Here is an 18,782-nt window from a genome sequence, read left to right as displayed (position 1 = left end):
GCTTGCGCTGAGCATGGGGCCTGCTTGAGATTCTCTCTCCCTCTGCCCCTCTCCCTGGCTTGCCCACACTCTCTCTAAAAGAAAAAACTTTTTTTTTACCCATAGGGCCCGTAGAAACACCAACTGTTGCCCACCCCCCAGCAGACTTTGTGATTCAGTGCGTGTGAAATCCAATAGCCTGCATTTTTAAAAAAAAATTTTTTAAGTTTATTTATTATTGAGAGATAGACACAGAGCATGAGCAGGGGAGGGGGTCGAGAGAGGGGGAGACACAGAATCTGAAATAGGCTCCAGGCTCTGAGCTGTCAGCACAGAGCCCGAAGCGGGGCTCGAACTCACAAACTGTGAGATCATGACCTGAGCAGAAGTCAGTCGCCTAACCAACTGAGCCACTCAGGCACCCCTATCTGCATTTTTTTTTTTTTTTTTTTTTTTTTTTTTTAGCGTTTATTTTTGAGAGAGAAAGCAAACAAATGGAAGCGGGCAGAGAGAGAGAGGATCTAAAGCGGGCTCTGTGCTGAGAGCAGAAAGCCGGAAGCAGAGCTTGAAACCACTAACTGTGAGAGCACGACCTCACTGCTGAAGCAGGAGGTTTAAGCCATTGAGCCCCCCAGGAGCCCCAATTATCTGCATTTCTAAAGAATTCCCAGGTGATGCCCATGCTGATGGTCCAGAGACTGCACTTTGACAAAGTTTCACACTTTGGCTCCTGAAAGCGTCTTAGAAAATCTACAGCATCAGCCTCCTGTGGGAGCTTCTTAGAAATGCAACACCTTGGGCTTCATCCTAGCCCTACTGAATCAGACTGCATTTTTAACAAGATTCCAGGCGATTCGTGCGCACATCGGGTTTGTGTGCACGTTGTGTGTATCCATCACACACTTTTGAACCGAGACAGACTCTAAAGGAGACAACACGTAAATTTTAGTTTACAGAGACAAATCTCTGGGCAACAGTTAGCAGGGAGCACTTCGGTCACCCCGGGGTCACAGAGCCAGGGGAAGAGCTCCCAAAGTCCCAGGCCTTGGCGCCCACCACCCCGCCTGCAAATCGCGCCACGCTCCGCCTCTCTCTCGGAGCCGAGCCCGTTAATTGGCCATCGGCGTCCCGCCCCGCCCCGCCCCCCCCCCCGCCGGGCTCGGCTCGGCCCCGCCTCCCCGGGGAGGCGGCTACTGCGCAGACGTTCTCCCTGCGGCTCCGCGGGTCCTCCGGGACCACCGAGCCCTCTTCCTAGAGTAGCCCCGGAGAAGGCATCCGCTCCTCCCTTCCTCGGGAGCCAATTTAACCGCCACCCGGAAGTGCAAATGTCTCCGTAGTTGTCAGCGCCAGTGGTTACTCTTTCATTCACCCCACGAACGACGCTTGGGTGCCTGGCCTTTGACAGAGAAATGAACGAGACCCAGTCCCTGTCCACATCAAGGACTGAAGGGCTGGGTGATAAACGCTATACCTCCGAGGAGCTGGAGGCGCGGGGACCGGATAGAAGAAAGCTGTCCGGGAGGCGTGACGGCCCTGGGGCTGGCAGTCGCCTGCCCTGTTGGCACTCCGGTGTTTGGTGAACGGAGAGCATTCCGGGTGGAAGAAAGGTGGCTGCCAGGAAAACGTCTCGGCGTGCAGGACGGGTGGGTGCCAGGAGATAAAGCTGGAAAGGTAAGCAGGGGCGACCCTGACGGGCTTCACGTGCGTGATAAGACATTTGCACAATGTTCTGCGTAGCCCAGACGGCGTTTTACTCAGCCCTGATTTACACTTTAAAGTACAACTGGCAGCCAGGCTGGGTTGGAGGAGGAAAAAAATCTGAAGTATGTATGAAGTATGGTGACAGAGTGGAGGCGGAGGTGGGCTGATAATTCATTTATTCGTTAGCAGTCTTGTCTCTTCCATGGAGATGGAACTTGTGTGAGAGAAGGACTGTGTCTGTTTGGTTCATTTCTCTTGCCCAGCACTCAGAAGAGTGCCTGGCACACGTAGGCCTCAAACTACTGTTTGTTGATTGGATGGATGGATGGATGGATGAGCGAGCTTGCGGTGGGTAGGACTTTCTGATTGGATAGCAGAGGAAAGTGGGAAGTGTAGGTGAGCGATCACCGGAGACGCGAGGAACACAAATAGTGGAATCCTGTTTAGTGGGTGTTTGCTGAGCTCTTTTCGTGGGCTGCCCACTAACAAGAAGCTGTAGGGCAAAAGACCAGAGCAGGCTTGCAACTAACACTGTAGTCAAGGGAGGGGCCCAGGGCCCCGAGTGTGCTAACAAGTACCAACTCTAGGTTTCAGTCCCACTAACAACCACCAAAAAAAATGTCAGCTTCCTTTCTGACCACTTACAGGACCAAATTTGAGAAGTGCATGCTTTTTCGTTTTGTTTTGAATATCACCATCCACATCCAGAGAGTCCAGTGACTCTGACTTCCAAGCTGTGTGTTATTTTGTTATATCGATGTGTCATCATTTAATAAAACAATTCCCTGGAGCTTTTGTTGTCTGTTTACCTCCAAAGATAATGCAGGAATGAGTATCTTCATGGCTTCCTTTTCCTTTTTTTTTGTTTTTGTTTTTGTTTTTTGCTTTTGTTGACCATTTCACAGATTACCAGTTAAGTAATATTACATCTTGTAGCTTTCACTACATACTCCCTCGTTGCTTTTCCAAAAAGTTAATGATGGCGACTGCAGTATTTGCACAACAATTACAAATCGAGTATCTACTAGTGGCAGGCACTGAGCTGAGCTCTAGGGGTATAATATGGGCAATATAGACACAGACCCTGCTGGCATGTGGCTTCCAGCCTCTAATGGGAGGGTGGCATTCATCAGGTTATCACACAAGTGTGTAATTGCAAACAGACAAGGAGTGTGAATTAAAAATACTGGCCGCCAGCCAAGCCAGTGAAACCAGTATTATGATTTCAGCAGCACTGGTGGTAGTTTGCGGGGGTTTCTTTTTAATTTTCCCACTGTGCTATCTAACAAATGGTTTCTCAGGGTTGCCTTGCCTTTTAGATTTTAAGTTAAAGCCAATTGTTTCTCTCTAGTTCACCCTGCTGCTTAAGGGGGGTCCTCTATTGTAAACCAGCAAAAAATGACAAATTTAGGCCTGAGGTTTTTATTTTTTTTCAACGTTTTTTTTTTTTTTTTGTTTTTTTTTTTTATTTTTGGGACAGAGAGAGACAGAGCATGAACGGGGGAGGGGCAGAGAGAGAGGGAGACACAGAATCGGAAACAAGGCCTGAGGTTTTTAAAGATGAGTAGCTAGAGTGTACTTATGAACTTGTTCTACCCTCTCCTTTATCTTCTAATGGGACTCCTCATATGAGTCATCTCAACTTTCGAGCTCAATAGAGAAGAATAACTCGTGCTTACCTAACTCACAAGGCTACTATGAGAATTAAACAAACAAACAAACAAAAAATTAAAAGAGCTTTGCAAACACGAAAGATGTTTGGATGATAATCTCCTGCATCTGCACTGCCCTATTTACTTTTGTTCGCTTTATTTCATGTATATTTAACACATATTCATTGGACATGGATCTTGTGTCAGGTGCTGGAGACGCACAAATGAACAAGAGCCTATCTGTGCCCTCATGGAACTTACATTGTAATGTGCACTGGAGCACTGTGGGTCGAGGTGAAAAGAATTCGAAAGTCACTACCCACCCAGTCCCATCACTGCACAGCACAGGAACCAGAGGAGTGCACATTGACCTTTCCCATGTTTTGATTGTTCCTCGCTGCCCGCGTGGCCCACGGCCGATGCTCCCTCTCAGGCACACCCGGAGGATGCTTTATCTAAGTATTAAAAGATTGGGCCCTGTCTGCAAGTAATGGGGTAACAACTTTAAATTCCCATTTAAAGATTTCCGTATTATCCCCTATGCGTAGGCACTGCGGTTTCTGGGTGTATGTTAACAGGTCCAGTTGTCAGTCCTCTTGTACGAGTCAGCAGAGGCCCTAAAAACCTTGGGACCAGTTATGATTTTGTCACCGAAATGTCACGTAGCCTCCGGGTTCCTAGGCCTAGAGGGGGTGGGGCCGGAGGGGAGGAAGGTTTAGATCAAGCCGGGTCCTCCAACTTCCTCTTTCTGCTGTTTCTGAGCCCAAGGGCCAGCTAGAAGACACAGTTCCCAACTTTATTAAGGCAGCCTCGGTGAAGGAGGGCCCCTACAGGGAACTCGGGAGGACGAACGGGGGACTCGAAGCTGCAGCGTGCGCCGGCCGCAGGCGGAGAGGGAAGGGGGTCGGGCGGAGCTTGCGCATTAGCGCCCCAACCCGTGCGCCGAGGGCGCCGGAAGGAAGGGGCGGGGCGTCCCCCGGCGGCGGGGCGGGCTCGGCATCAGCAACATGAGGTGATTGGCTCTGCGTGGGGAGGGGGCTCGCTTCCGCCGGACGACGGAAGCGGCTCTCCGGCCCTACCAGTGGGCCATGGAGACGGTGGCACAGTAGCGACCTAGGTGTAAGGATTGCAGGGGCGGCGGCCATGGAGGCCGTGCTGAACGAGCTGGTGTCTGTGGACGACCTGCTGGTGAGGCCTGGCCCCGAGGGAGGGAGAGGGAACATTCGGACGGGCGGGTCCTGAGGAGAGTCCGAGTGGGGCCAGACCCTCTACCCAGCACCAGGCTCTCCTAGGGAGGCCGAACTACGGCTCCCGGCACCCTCTGCAGCGTCCGGCTCCTGCCCAGAGGCTCTTCTTTGTCCCGGAGGCCAATGGGACTTGTAGTTTCCTGCACCACCACGCCCCAGACTCGGGGCCTGGAGCCTGGCGTGGAAAGACTGACCAGTTCTGAGTGCGTGCGGGAGTTAGGAGGTCAGGGTGCGGACACCTGTGTTTGAGTGTTCCTTCGGTGACAGGGGAATATAGCGACTAGCATGAAGTTTCATATGTTACTCACCGAAACCGGCACGGTGCTGAGTGCATTGCCGGCGGTATCTCAATCCTTGTAGCTCTAGGAAGTGGGCACTCCTCTTATTCCCACTTAGCAGATAAGAAAAGGCCCGGACCCAGCCGGGTGGGGCTGGCTGGGGGAAGCAGCCACCGACGAGGGACGGCGTGGGCTGTTGCTGAGCTGTTCGGACAGCATGTTTACTGTTCAGCCAGCCGCTCGGGGTCAGCTGCTTCGCCGGCGGTGCCTGGAGCCGCCACCAGGTGGCATCTCCGCTCGGTACCACTAGGGGGAGGGCAGTGGACAGGGGTAGTGTCGGGGGAGACACCCTGCTGCCAAGAAGCAGAGTCCCTGGATCCCAGGGATGGAGATGGCGGAAGCCGGGATGCCAGATGCCAAGGCCCGCGAGGGAAACGTGACAGAGACTGGGGAAGATGGAGTGTAGCTGGGAAACGGACACCCAGGTCCTGGTAGAGAATGGTTCGTCCCTTCCTTTCTAAATGACTCCTCTCCTCTCTTATGGCAGAAGTTTGAAAAGAAATTTCAGTCTGAGAAGGCGGGAGGCTCCGTGTCCAAGAGCACGCAGTTTGAGTACGCCTGGTGCCTGGTGCGAAGCAAGTACAATGATGACATCCGCAAAGGCATCGCACTACTGGAGGGTGAGGTGCTAGGCTACCCGACCCTCCCCTTCCCAGTGGCCCTTGGGTCCGTCCTGCCCTTCCCAACCACCGTGGCCTCCTTCCCTCCCTCCATCTCAAGCGCTGGGATCCTGTGTCGACACGGGGCCCTGTAGCTGTCACCTCACAGTTCTTTGCCAGTAAACGCACCGCAACAGAGGGCTGCACCCTGGCCTGGCTTCGCCCAGTTTGCTTGTGGCGTCATCACTGTTTAGCCAGACAGAACCATGGCGTGTCGCTCCCCCCCAGGACTCAGTGATCTGGCAGTCTGACAGAAGGAGGGTGACTTGTCTGAGGTGACACAGCTGATGAATTAATGGCTGAATTAGGACCAGAAGCTCCTGTCTTGTGTGTCCCAGGCCCTTGCTCTTTGGCCCCACCATGTTGCTTACTCAGCAGCAGTTGAAAACCTTTCGCGAGGGTGGCATGGGATTAGTGCAAACCTGCGAGCAGATGGTGCTTTTTTGATTGGAATCCCGTCTCCCGTTGGTTTTCGATAGGTCACTGTTTTGTCAGAGGCCATACTTGACCTTCAGATTTCTCTGTACCCTGTACCCGCTTTCTCTTGGCCAAGTATTCACGTGGAAGCAAACAGTACGCTAGCGAAGGCTGGCTATTGTGAATCTATAAAAATAAGAATCTTTTTAAATGCAAATAACCTCACCCGGCATCTGCCTAAGTTGCTAATTCGGATTTCTCAGGCTTCCTTTACTGCGGGGCATACCTGTAGAAGATGTCTCTGAGCGTTGCCACTTCTAGCTGAGGAGAAAGTACGGGCACTGGGGAAGATTGATGAACACCTGCAAAGCTACTTAGCCACAAATTGTACAGAAGCCTCTGCAAAGTCACTGAATTAAGACAGAGTCAGGCGGGGGTCATTCAGAGAATCCTAATTGAAGGGGAGTTTTGAGCTGATTTTTTAAGGGGGGGGAATGCAAATTTATTTTAACCCCAATCTGGGCAGCAAACAGCTACAGTGAGAAGACACAGCGGGTACCTTTGGCTTCTCCAGTGCCTCAGTTTCCTTCCAGTTCACTTAGATGAACCAGAGCTGACTATATAGTGTTGAAACCAGGGCGTTCATCACCGGGGTATTTGGCAGCCTGGGTTGGTGCTGCCCCGGAGCCCTGACTGGGAAGCCAAGAAGGGCCAGAGCTGAAACGGAAGCTCAGCACGGTGACTTTGTCCCGGGGTCGTACAGGGATTCGGAGAGTGGAGGGGGTCTCTGGGACACAGGCGCTAGGAGAGGAGAGGAGCGGGTCTCACCCTCTTGCCGCCACCCTCCCCAGAGCTGCTGCCCAACGGGAGCAAAGAGGAGCAGCGGGATTATGTTTTCTACCTGGCTGTGGGGAACTACCGGCTCAAGGTAAGGCAGGCAGCCCCCTTCTTCCCCCCCTCCCTCTCCGGGTGGGCCACCCCACCCCGTCATTTCCCCTCCAGGGTAGAGCCCTGGCCGTCAGGGAGGCCGGACAGGGCAAGTGGGCAGGGGGGGTGTCGGGTACAGAGGTGCAAGGCGACGGGTCCGGACGCCGAGGGAAGGTGAGGGACAGAAGATCCAGGTGCCAAGGGTGTGGGTGACCTCAGGATTGGGGTGCAGCCCCGAGCCTTGGGTGGTTATCTCCCCAGGCTTATCACCCCCACACAGTTGGGGTTGTTTGTGGACTCTACTCCGTTGGGTGGGGCCGGAGGGAGGGAGGAGGTGGGGGTAGAGGGAGGAGCCTCCGGGGCAAGTGCAGGTCCCTCTGAGGGGCTGGAAGAGGCTGGGATACTGAGGGGGGTGTGTGTCTGTGTTTTCCCTGAGCGCAGGAATATGAGAAGGCACTAAAGTATGTGCGGGGGCTGCTGCAGACAGAGCCCCAGAACAACCAGGCCAAGGAACTGGAGCAGCTTATTGACAAGGCCATGAAGAAAGGTGAACCTTCCCCTCGGCCCCCCACCCCCCTGCTCCCCCGCTCCCCCTGCTTGCCTGTCTCCCTGGCCCCGTCGTCCTGTCCTCCCAGGGCACCTCTCTGCTCTTCGCCGAGTCGTCTTCCTTCCCCCACGCCTGGGCTCTCTGGTCTCCCTTTATTTTATTTTGTATGTATTTAATTTTTTTAAATTTGCCCTTCAGAAGATACTTTTTTTTAATGTTTATTTATTTTTGTGAGAGGGAGAGACAGAGTGTGAACAGGTGAGGGGCACAGAGAGGGAGACCCAGAATCCGAAGCAGGCTCCAGGCTCTGAGCTGTCAGCACAGAGCCCGATGCGGGGCTCGAACCCACAAACCTCGAGACCACGACCTGAGCTGAAGTCGGACGCGCAACCGACTGAGCCACCCAGGCGCCCCCTCTCTGGTCTCCCTTTGAAGGACCCCTTCCCCCTCTCCGAGCACATCCTCCTCAGTCCCTCAGTCCCTTCTTTCTGTACGCCTCGGAGTCCCTTGCCTCATGACTCCAGGGGAAGAGGCGCACCGGGCAGGGTCCCTGTGGGGGCTGGGCTCCTGACAGTCTCCCTTTTCCCTTCCCCAGACGGACTAGTGGGCATGGCCATTGTTGGAGGGATGGCCCTGGGCGTGGCGGGACTGGCTGGACTCATCGGACTTGCTGTATCCAAGTCCAAATCCTAAAGGAGACCGCGCCTCCGCCTCTGCCCAGGGATGCCTGGGAGCCTGTGGAGGACGTTCGAAGGGGAGGGGGGGGGGGGTGGCCGTCCATCCTTTCCGTCCCTTCCCCTGTACCCCATCACTGCCCTCTGCCTTCAGCCTCCTCTCCCCAGAGACCTGTCCAATAGCCCCAAACCACGTGCTCCGGGACGAGTGTAAATAAAACTGGGCTTTGGCTCGGAACCGCTGTGTCTGTGTGGAAGAAGGGGCGGGCTCCGCTGGGCCCAAAGGTGGGGGTCACCCGTGGTCCTTTCCTGCTCGCCTTCCTACTCCTACCCGCCCCCAGGCCGGTGTGGGGTTCGCCTTTGTCCGCCAAGCTGCCCAGAGCCCACACCCTTCCTTCCTTCCCCTCCCCCAAAGCAGTGGTAGGCAGCATGGGGACACAGGGACACGGGACATGGCCTTTGCACGGTGCTGGAATCCTGGGAGAAAGCAGTGATGGGAGGCGGGAAGGGAAGAGCTGAGGGGACAGGCCAGGATTTATGTCTCCTGTCTCCTCTGACCCACACAGCTGCCTCTTAGCACGTGGAGTTTTCCACACCAGGGGGGGCCCCCACTCGGTTTCCTCCTAAATCTCCACCCTTCTCTCCCTTTGTCTTCCTGTGCCCCCCTCCTCCCCGTACTCTCCTGGGGAGGGGCCGCCGCCCAGGGGCAGGGCTGGGCCTTCGGCGAGGACTCCTCAGGTTCTTGAGAAAGGTTGCAAACCCAGGACATCCCAGTCATAGGCTCCAAGATGGAAGGTCAGGACCCAGTCCCCACCCAGCCTGCTTTGCCCCACACCCGCCCGGTGCCAGGCTCAGCGTGGGCCCGTCTTGCTTCACCGCATACCTCTCGTTCCACAGCCAAGCCAGCCTGGCTTGGGGCGGGGGGGGGCGTTGGGGCGGAGGCACCTGAGGGGAGCGCAGAGGATCCTGACATGGGGAGTGGGGGTGATGGGATACCCTTCGGCTCCTTGATGTCCCCTGTGACTGCCTGGGGGGTAGCATCGGTTCCCTCCTACCCCTGGACACCAAGCCCCTGCTGCGCTTGCCAGAGGAGAACCAGAGCTGCCCTGGCTGTGGCCTTGAGGCAGGAAATGATACTGTCTGCACCAGGACAGGTGCTCAGCCTCGGCTTGGGGATGGGGCCCGGCGGTTTCTAACCCATCATAATTAATAGAGCTGGTGACAGTTCTGATAACTGAGCTGCTTAGATTAGCCACAGGATCACGTTCTGGGCCTGTGATTTATCCCCCTTGGTGGCCCTTGGCAGTGAGATCAAGCTTGTTGCCGAGAGTCAAAGATCAACCCGACGAGGGGGGAAATTCAAGTTCAAGAAGTTGAAGTTTGGAGGGAAGCAACCCACTGGTGGCCTCACCCTGTGCCCGCGGCACCTGGAGCCAGAGTGGTCCCCGAGGATGGAGCAGTTCCCACGTGCAGGGAGCTTTTGATCTGGGGTCACAGCGGTGAGGGAGCCAGTTCTAGTTCACAGAAGCAGGAACAAGCCCGAGGGGCTCAGACGCCAGGCCCTGGTGGCTCTGGTAGATGGTGGGTCTGGTTTGAATCCAGGTTGACTGGACTCCAGAGCCGCGGGTTCCGCCCAGACGCCCTGATGCCTTACTCAACCTTAATCTTCCTCGGTGACTCAATAGCCCAAACCCTAAGTCTTTGGAGTTTCTTAAATTGTTCTCACCAACATCCAGGAGGGGGGCTCCGCTCCCCGGATCCTGCCCCGCGAAAGGTCTGTCTGTGGCCCCTGTCTCTCAGTCACCTTCTCTTTCCTTGTCCTGGCTCCATTCTCCGGCCCCCGATGAGAGCTGAGTCAGAGCGACTTCCCTGCTTCCCCTCTGCTCCCAGTGCCTCCCATGGGGGCCCCCCTCAGCCCCATCCGTTCGTTGGTCACTCCCATTAGTCCTCTCCGCCCCCCTCGTGGGGCGGGGAGCCCAGAGGCTGGGGGAGGGGGTGGACTTTTGGCCCGTTCCGTTGCTTCCCTCCATCTGCGCGTCAACAGCTGCCCGGCGCTCTGGGCTCATTCCTCTGCCCGGACCTTCGGGGAAGCAGGAACCCAGAGGGAGGGCAGGGGGCAGAAGCCGGGGGGGTGGGGGCAGATCTGCACCCCAGGTTGCTGCTGGCCCCCCCTGCTCTCTCCACCTTTCTCTCCAGCCTGCCTCAACACCCCTCCTTAGCCAAAGCCCCTCAAGTTCCCTTGGGGCTCAGCCCCTCCCCTCCTCTGGGGCCCCAGGCGCCCCTCAGGGCCCTGCATCTCACCATGTCGGTGGCCGTGGAGATCTTCGGCTTCTTCATGGCGGCCCTGGGGCTGCTGATGCTGGGGGTGACCCTGCCACACAGCTACTGGCGAGTGTCCACCGTGCACGGGAGCGTCATCACCACCAACACCATCTTCGAGAACCTCTGGTTTAGCTGTGCCACCGACTCCCTGGGAGTCTACAGCTGCCGGGAGTTCCCGTCCTTGCTGGCCCTCTCCGGTATGGGGTGGAGAGAGCGGGGTGGCCCGCTCCAGGGGGCGGCGGGAGGCGGGGAGAGACCCCCGGGGAGGGTGACTGCTGCCCACGGTCGGGCCTTGGGCACCGAGCCGATAAGGGGAGGCCTGGATCGAGCTCGGGGAGCTGGGAGTGCCCGGCGGCCCCCATCTGGAGCCGCACTGGAGACCTCGTCCCACGTGTCCCCCTGCCCTAGTGTGACACCCCTAGTGGTTCCAAGCGCAGGCACCAGGGCCAGACTGCGGGGCTCAGCTGACCAGCTCGGTGCCCCCGGCAGGTGATGAAACGAGCTTCGTTCACCCCAACCGTAAAAGCGGGGGAACATGCGCAGGCGTGTGGCATGGTTGTGAGTGTTGAGCTACAGCCCGGGACGTTGGCGTGATTCTCGTTGGCCCGTGCGCGCACACGACCGACTTCAGCATCTCAGCTTTGTGGTGAGAGTGCTGGGGGTCGTGGGGGCGAAGAGGAGGCCCATCTTGGGTTCTTGGCATTGAGACCCTTAAAAGGCATCGGTGCCACTGCCACGGCGAATTCTCAAGGGCCCTCTTCAAGCGAGACTTCCCGCGGCGCTGTGTCTGGTGGAAGCAGCTGGGGGTGTGTGTGCATGTGTGTTCGGCGTTCTCAGGCAGTGGATTTTTTGAAGTTCTCGGAGGGCCGGAACGTACAGGTCTTTTGTTCCAGAAAGGTTCTCCTTGGTGGTATAGCGTCTTCCTGCTTCCTGCTCACCGAGTAGTCCCCAGCATCCTCGGGGGAGTCTTTTGGGTAGGCCCGTGCCGGAGACCAGGAGGGGAGGACCAGGTCCCCTTTTTGGTGCCACTCCCGCACCCCCCTTGGAGCCGTCGTGCTGTTCCGGTTCCCCACTGTAGGTGCCGGGAAGCGGATGGAACTAAAGCCAACGCCGGGTTTGGAACAGGGCTGCGGGAATGCCAGAGATGCTCTGCACAGTTAAGGGGTCTGCGTGGGTCTCTCGTGCCCCTGCGATTCCCAGAATCTCCCGATCCAGCAGGGATTTGGTGCCTTCATCCCTCTCTCCGGGATTTGCCATGTGCGGGGCACGTGCCCTCCCCAAGCTCCCGATGAAAGCTGGGTACCACCTGGACCAGAAGCCCCGAATGCCGGGTGGCCAGAAGGGACATTGCAGGCAGCCGGCTTAGCAGCGCTGGCCCTTCCCGCCTCACCCATCCCTCAGCCACACTGCGGTTTGAGGAGGGGCGTTTGCCGTGAGCCTGTCGGCCCGAGAAGGGCCCCACTTGGAACTGCTGACGGAGGGGCAAGAGCCTGCTCCAGGGGGGAGGGCAGAGGGCAGCTGCCCGGCATCGGGGGTCGTCAGGGCACCCCACGTTGCGATGGTTCTTCACGCAGGCCATCACAGTGCCGTCTCCGCTGGCCTGGCTGCGTGGGGCACGGGCAACCCCGTTTCACCCAAGCTGGAAAACTACAAGCACAAGCGTTAACCGGCCCACAGCCCCACAGGTGGTAGGGGTGCCGGAACCCAGGCTGGCGGATGCTCTGGTCCCGAGGGGGGTCCTGACTATTATTTAATCCCCCACGCTCCCTCGTGGCCCATCAATAATCTCTCCTTTGTCTACCACGGCGGCCTAGGGACCCAGGGCTGGTCAGCCCTGGATAGAGAGGATATGGGGGAGGGGGGAACCCCAGAGGGAGTGGCTGGGAGTGAGAAAGTGCTCCCAGAGAACTTTGTCCCTCCTCTCTACCCGCCAACTCCGGGCCACTTCACATCCTCCTGGCAGGGACCCAGCGTCTTCAGCACCAGTGGCACGGCCCCACCCAGGAAAGGGGAACAAGGTCCTTGGGGAGGTTGGCAAGTATCAAAGAGAAGGGGGAAGAGGGGCCGGGAAGGAAACTGGCCGTTTCCTTCAGCTTTGAGAAAGGGGAAACTGAGGCATCCAATGTATATGAGCTAGATGGGCTTGGATTGTCCTGCGCCTAGATACCCCACTTTCCAGATCAGAACCGGCCCCCACCCAGTAACCCACGGGCAACTGCTGCCCCCTACAGGTCGCTGCAGGAGAAAGCTCACTTCATGATGTCTAGGGGCTGTGCCACGTGGGACCTAGAGAGAAGCAGATGTGGGGCAGGGGCTGAGTACTCAAGTGCAATTTCTGTCATTCGCGACGGAGCAGTGGTTCTCGGCTGCGATTGGGGGCGACTTTGTCCCCCAGGGGTCATTGACAACGTCTAGACATTTTGATGGTCCCTCTTGGAGCGGACTGCTGCTGACATCTAGTGGGTAGAGGCCAAGGATGCTGCTGAACATCCCACAGGGCCCAGGACGGCCCCCAGACCAAAGCAGTAGCTGGCCAAAGTGTCAGTAGTGCCAAGGAGACAGCCAGTAAGCACGTGCGCCGAACCGGGGGCGGGGGGACGCCTGAGGTGAGCCCCTAGGAAGGAGGGGCGTCAGGGCTCCGGCGGAATAGGGCCCCAAGGGGAAGGAGGGGACTTGAGGGCCTTTATGGACTGAGACCCGAGCAGGGGCTGGCTGTAAGGGGCTGGCTCAGCCCCGGAGGGGGAAGGGGCCAGCTTAGGGACCCATGGCTGCGCCCCGCCTCCCCAGGGTACCTCCAGGCCTGCCGGGCGCTCATGATCACCGCCATCTTCCTGGGCTTCCTGGGCCTCTTCCTAGGCATGGCGGGGCTGCGCTGCGTAAACATCGGGAGCATGGAGCTCTCCAGGAAGGCCAGGCTGGCCGCCGTCGCAGGGGCCCTGCACATACTGGCTGGTAACTGGGGGAAGGTGGTGGTGGGTGTGTCCTGCGTTGTCGTGGGGGGGAGGGGGGTTTGAGAGTGGCGCCAGCGGACCCGGGGTCCCCTGTCGCCTCCAACTCCCCACTCTGGCGGGCGTCTCACCCTCCCCATTGAATGGACACCCGCCCTCCCTGCTCAGCTCTTCCCTGCCTCCCCGTTCACCTCAGCCTCACTCATGCTCCCCAAATCAACCCATCAGTAATGTTTCTTGAGCCCCCACTAGGAGCCAGGCATGAGCAAAGGTGAGTGAGCGACTGTCCCCCAGAGGTTACAGCCTGGCCGGGGATACCGGAGTCTGGGTGCGCGGGGTGCAAGCACACTGCGCACAGCAACAGCACCTTTGTCAGTCTGTAAAGCATGCGCACGTTATCACCTCACAGCCAGCCTGCGAGGTAGGGTGGGTCTTGCCCTGTTCTCCAGATGTGGGAACGGGCTCAGAAAGCTCAGGTGACTTACTGGAGGCGCCCCCGGAGAGCGGCAAGGCTGGTCCTGTAGCCCAGGGGTCTCACTGGCCTCAGGCCTTCACTGCGCTGGGTGACAGTGACAGAGGCAGGTCACAGGCTCCGGGGGGGGGGGGGGGGGGTCGGGGAGGCCGAAGGAAAGGGGTGTCGGGGCAGACCCTGCGGGAGGATTGCCCGGACAGCCGGACTTTCCAGGGCGGGTAGGATTTGGATGGGGCAGATTCCAAACGAGGCAACGATGTGATCAAGATGCTGGGCAGGAAGGGGAGAGCGTAGGAGACTAGGCAAGAAAGGGGGGCTGCGGTTGGGACCCGAGGGGAAAGGTCATGAGCTAGGGAGCGCAAAAGAAAGGGAGGGAGTGCAACTTGCTCTTGGGCGTCCAGATCTCGGGCCGCCCCCGTGTGGCCCTCCCCCGGCTCCCTTCCTCCGCTGGGCCTGGGGCGCGAGCGCCGCCCTCCTCTCCCTCCCCAGGTTTCTGCGGGATGGTGGCCATCTCCTGGTACGCCTTCAACATCACCCAGGAATTCTTCGACCCCTTGTATCCCGGGACCAAGTAAGTGTGGGAGCCCCGGCCTAGGGGGCAGTGGGTGAGACTCGGCCCTCACCGTCCCTGTCCCCAGGTACGAGCTGGGCCCCGCCCTCTACCTGGGCTGGAGCGCTTCCCTGCTCGCCATCCTGGGCGGCGTCTGCCTCGGCTCCACCTGCTGCCGCACTCCCGACGCGGCCCCGGCCCCGGCCCCCAGGTAGGGGCGGCGCACGCCTGGCGGCGAGGGGGAGGGGCGGGAGCGGGGTCGCGCCACCGCTGACCCAGGCCCCTCCGACCCAGGCTCCCCTACCAGGCCTCCGCGGTGCGGTCCCCCGGCCTCGCCGCCCCCCTGCACCCCGCGGTCTCGGACGAAGAAGGCGACAGCAGCTTTGGCAAATACGGGAAGAACGCTTACGTGTAGGAGGCCCGTGGACCCCGTGCCCCTGCCTCTGCCCCCGGCGGCCGGAGGTCCCGCCAACCCCGGGCTGCAGGCCACGCCCCGACTCCGCCCCGTGCCCCCGAGCCACGCCCGGCTCTGACCGCGCCTCCTTCGTCTGACCGAGAACCTGCCTCCTGAGAACTCACCTCGGACTCCTGAGGCAGGACCTTCTGGGGCTGGGCTCTGGTTGGTTAAGGGAGCAGAGACGACCCCGACTGTTTGTATTCTGTATGATCTATGCAGAAATAAATTTGTACTGTGAACTGTTCAGAGTTTGGGGGTGTCATGCTCGTGTCATGAAGTGGCTAGCCAAGCAAGGGTTGGCTGGGGTGCCCCCAGGGTCGTCTCAGTTCTTGGACCTCAGGCTGCCACCAGTCCCTCTCTCTATCCCCTTCGGACTGTCTCATCCGAAAAAGAGAGGAGGGGTTGCAAGTGATTTCAAGAGCGGGGCACCCATGATTATGGCCAAGAGTCATCGAGCAGCAGACGTGGTAAGACCCACCTCGAGGAAACTGGAAATGGCAGAGATGCCCCCTGGCCGGCCCGAGACGACAACTCACTCTCTTTACTCTCAGCTTTTCCCACAGCAGTGCAAGGAGACAGCTGGTCTTGAACACTTGCTTCGGCTGTGCCTACGAGTGGACATCACAAACCAACGAGCCCTTTGAAACTGTGCGTCAAATCAACCACGTCTGGTGCAGGCAGATTTTTCTAGGGAAAGGTTCAATAGCTTCCAGCAAAGTCTTTGAACGTCTCTTCACAGAGGCCTGCACATTGCTGGTGCGTGTCTGACTTGATGGTGTCCGGCTCAGACATGGCACTGGGCCCTGGGCTGGCCTGGGAGACAGGAAAACGAGGCCACAAGAGAGGGGCCTGGCGTCCAATGGAAGGAGAGGGACAACCCCCCCCCCCCCCCCCGCCCCACGCCCAGCCCCTGCACTGGGCTGGTGCTCTGTCCCATTTATTCTTCCCTCTATCTGGCTAGTGGCTGGAAGAGGTTCAGAGAGGTGAAGTGACCTGTCCACGCTACACAGTTAGTGAGCAGTACGACCACGATCTGTTCGAGACCAAAGATACAACTGGCCTGCTCCCTGGAATTTCTGGCTTTCCAAACTCATTCCCATCAACTGAACTCACCTGCCATTGAGGGCTTTGGGAGTAAGCCCCCAGGCTCTAGCCTTCCAGTCCGGAGGGTTAGCCCCTCCTTCCCCTGTGTACCCAGGAGGAGGCTGTCTCCTCCATCCCATGACACGGGGTCCAGCCCCTACAAGCTTTTGGCACAGTGTAGATTTCCCAAAGACCCGGGTGAAAACCCATCTCCCTAGCACACAGGGAGCGGGCAAAATTGTTCAAGGCTTTCCCTAAGGGATGTGTGCTTTGAAGTGGAGGGGTCCAGCGATCCCTTCCTAGAGGATGTCAACAGACGACTCCCGGAGCCACTCAGCTCAGAGCAATGGGAAGCCATTGGGTCCAGCTCTGTCCTGTGAAGGTCAGTTGGGGAAGGCTGGGCGTGCCCCTGAGTAGACACATCTTCCACCAGGCAGAATCTAAGTGATTCTTTTCATATCAGCAAAATATGAAACAAAGCCAGTGAATTTAGGAAAGAAACCAGAGACTACTAACTCAGTGCAAATCTGACAGGAGTTCCAATGGAGGTGATCACAGCGAAGCACTGATGTATTTCTCCACCAAGAAATAGTCTTTTCTTCTATTTCCTTCCTTCCTCTTTTTTTTTTTTAAGTTTATTGAGAGAGAGAGAGCGCACACATGCAAGCTGGAGAGGGGCACAAGGAGAGGGAGAGAATCCCAAGCAGGCTCGTGCTGTCAGCCCCAATGCGGGGCTCGAACTCACGAACCACAAGATCATGACCTGAGCCAAAATCAAGAGTCGGCTGTTTAACTGACTGAGCCACCCAGGTGCCCTTCTATTTTCTTTCCTGCGTGTACTTGTTTTGTTTTTTTAAGTAGGCTTCACGCCCAGTGTGGAGCTTGAACTCACGACCTTGAGATCAAGAGTCGCATGCTCTACTGACTGAGGCAGCAATGTTCCCCCTTGCATGTACTTCTTGATAGAGAGGAAAATAGAAAGGTTAGGGCCTAGAAAAGTTTCCTTTCGTGGGAGGGAGACACAAATTGAGGCCAGAAGTTAGATGCCAGCAAACTGGGTTCCTGGTGTCCCAGTTACTATTGCTTTCTGACCATCCCAAGACTCAGTGGCATAAACCATTTGGTTATACACATGGATACTGTAGGTCAGAATTTGGAGTGTGGCAGGGACGGCTTGTGTCTGCTCCATGACAGTGAGGACACAGTCATGAAGACTCAAACAGCTGAGGGTGATTCGATGCCTGGGTGCCAGAATTACCTGGATGTGTCTTCACTATCACAATGGAAGCCTAGGCTAGAATGGCTTGAAGGCTTGACTCAGCCACCTGCGTGTGGCCTCTCTGTGTGGCCTAGGCTTCCTCATAGCAAGGCGGCTTCAGGATAGTTGGATTTCTTGATTTTTCTTTCTTTCTCTGCCTCTCCCTTTCTCCTTTCCCTTCCTTTTCTTTCCTTTCCTCCTTTGTCTTTAGTAGACTTCACACCCAGCGTGGAGCCCCGCACGGGGCTCAAACTCATAACTCTGAGATCAAGACCCAAGCTGAGATCAAGAGTTGGACTCCTGGGGCACCTGGGTGGCTCAGTCAGTTGAGCATCTGACTTCGGATTAGGTCATGATCTCACAGCTTATGAGTTCGAGCCCTGCATCGGGCTCTGTGCTGACAGCTCAGAGCCTGGAGCCTGCTTCAGATTCTATGTCTCCCTCTCTCTCTGCCCCTCCCCTGCTCACGCTCTGTCTCTTTCTCCTTCAAAAATAAGTAAACATTAAAAAAAAATTTTTTTTTTTTTTAAAGAGTTGGACTCCTAACCTACTGAGCCACCCAGGCGCCTGGAGGATGGCTGGATTTCTTACATGGTGGCTGAGGGATCTAAAACTCAAGTGTCCTAGTTGACAAGGCAGAAGCTTCCCTGCCTTTTATCACCTATCCTTGAATGTCACACGGTCTCACCTCTGCCACCCTGTACTCGTTGAAGCAGTCAGAATTCTGCCTAGATCCCAGGGAAAGGGGACAAAGACCCTACCTTTCGATCAAAGGGTTGTCAAAAAACGTACAGCCATCTTTTAAAACCACTTGGGATTGTCCTCAAACCGCACCCTCACCACCATTCAACTTGGGGCGGCCACCGACACCACTGACCCCACCTCCAGTCTCCAGAGAAAGGGCAGGCAGTTTCTCAGGCAGGCCCTGGGACACCTGAGCCAGCTGTAGGAAAGTCCCAAAAGGGGGGAGGAGAGCCTATAAAGATGTCTAACACCGAATTTACTGGATCTCATTAATATCTCACTGAGGTTACTTGTTCAAAAATGCTTCCTAAGCATGTGCTTTGCTAAGTTCCAACAGGATACAGAGCCTTAAGACAACTCCAAGGAGCTTATAAGCTCATAGCACACAATCCACTTAGAGGAGGCCTGAGTGTAAGAAGCTTTAACAGCACACAAGAATTACAGCGCCCAGGGCCACCAAGAACAGAGGCCTCTATATCGTGAATTCCCCCATGCCTCCAGAAATGTCTGGGTTTTCTCGGATACTAATAATTTTGCACACTGCGGCCCCTGGTAACAGCAGCCTCCTCTGGAGGCAGCACCAAGGGTGAGGGCTGATCTCTCTACCTGGTTAAGTATCAGAGGATGAAGACAGGGGGCTGGCTCCTCCCTCAGTCTCCTCCTGTGCCCCACCCCCAGCCCTCACTCCACTTCCCTGTCACCCAGTCCTAACTGTGCTCAAATGATACTCGGGAGAACTACAGAAACAAAAAGCAAAAGCAAATGCACCGAATCCATCATCAAAAAATGACATAAAGCGACAGCCAA

At 57.0% G+C, this 18,782-nt stretch overlaps 2 protein-coding genes across 3 annotated transcripts; both read left to right on the top strand.

The window, feature by feature from the left end:
• Positions 1-4,374: 4,374 nt before the first annotated feature.
• On the top strand, positions 4,375-8,379 carry FIS1 (fission, mitochondrial 1). The gene is made up of 5 exons (XM_042921710.1): positions 4,375-4,520; positions 5,405-5,537; positions 6,845-6,921; positions 7,362-7,467; positions 8,063-8,379. The coding sequence occupies exons 1-5, from the start codon at positions 4,476-4,478 to the stop codon at positions 8,158-8,160; spliced, it is 459 nt and encodes a 152-aa protein (XP_042777644.1). The 5' UTR covers positions 4,375-4,475; the 3' UTR covers positions 8,161-8,379.
• Positions 8,380-9,880: 1,501 nt separating this feature from the next.
• CLDN15 (claudin 15) lies at positions 9,881-15,073 on the top strand. 2 transcript variants are annotated; one of them, XM_042921709.1, is made up of 5 exons: positions 9,881-10,660; positions 13,251-13,415; positions 14,373-14,454; positions 14,522-14,633; positions 14,723-15,073. In XM_042921709.1, exons 1-5 carry the CDS (start codon positions 10,444-10,446, stop codon positions 14,846-14,848), a joined length of 702 nt encoding a protein of 233 aa, XP_042777643.1. In that variant the 5' UTR covers positions 9,881-10,443; the 3' UTR covers positions 14,849-15,073. The 2 variants fall into 2 exon arrangements, with proteins under 2 accessions (XP_042777643.1, XP_042777642.1); XM_042921708.1 differs by having other exon boundaries at positions 14,522-14,644; positions 14,728-15,073.
• The last annotated feature ends 3,709 nt before the right edge of the window (positions 15,074-18,782 follow it).

Source organism: Panthera leo, chromosome E3 (genome assembly GCF_018350215.1).
Source record: "Panthera leo isolate Ple1 chromosome E3, P.leo_Ple1_pat1.1, whole genome shotgun sequence".
Lineage (NCBI taxonomy): Eukaryota > Metazoa > Chordata > Mammalia > Carnivora > Felidae > Panthera > Panthera leo.
This window is presented reverse-complemented; position numbering and strand designations above follow the sequence as displayed.

Coding starts and splice junctions, on each gene's coding strand:
- FIS1 (XM_042921710.1), top strand. CDS start 4,476: ATGGAGGCCGTGCTGAACGAGCTGGTGTCTGTGGACGACCTGCTG. Junction 6,922..7,361: donor TGGGGAACTACCGGCTCAAG/GTAAGGCAGGCA, acceptor CCCTGAGCGCAG/GAATATGAGAAGGCACTAAA. Junction 7,468..8,062: donor TGACAAGGCCATGAAGAAAG/GTGAACCTTCCC, acceptor TCCCTTCCCCAG/ACGGACTAGTGGGCATGGCC.
- CLDN15 (XM_042921708.1), top strand. CDS start 10,444: ATGTCGGTGGCCGTGGAGATCTTCGGCTTCTTCATGGCGGCCCTGGGG. Junction 10,661..13,250: donor GTCCTTGCTGGCCCTCTCCG/GTATGGGGTGGA, acceptor CCGCCTCCCCAG/GGTACCTCCAGGCCTGCCGG. Junction 14,645..14,727: donor GCCCCGGCCCCGGCCCCCAG/GTAGGGGCGGCG, acceptor CCTCCGACCCAG/GCTCCCCTACCAGGCCTCCG.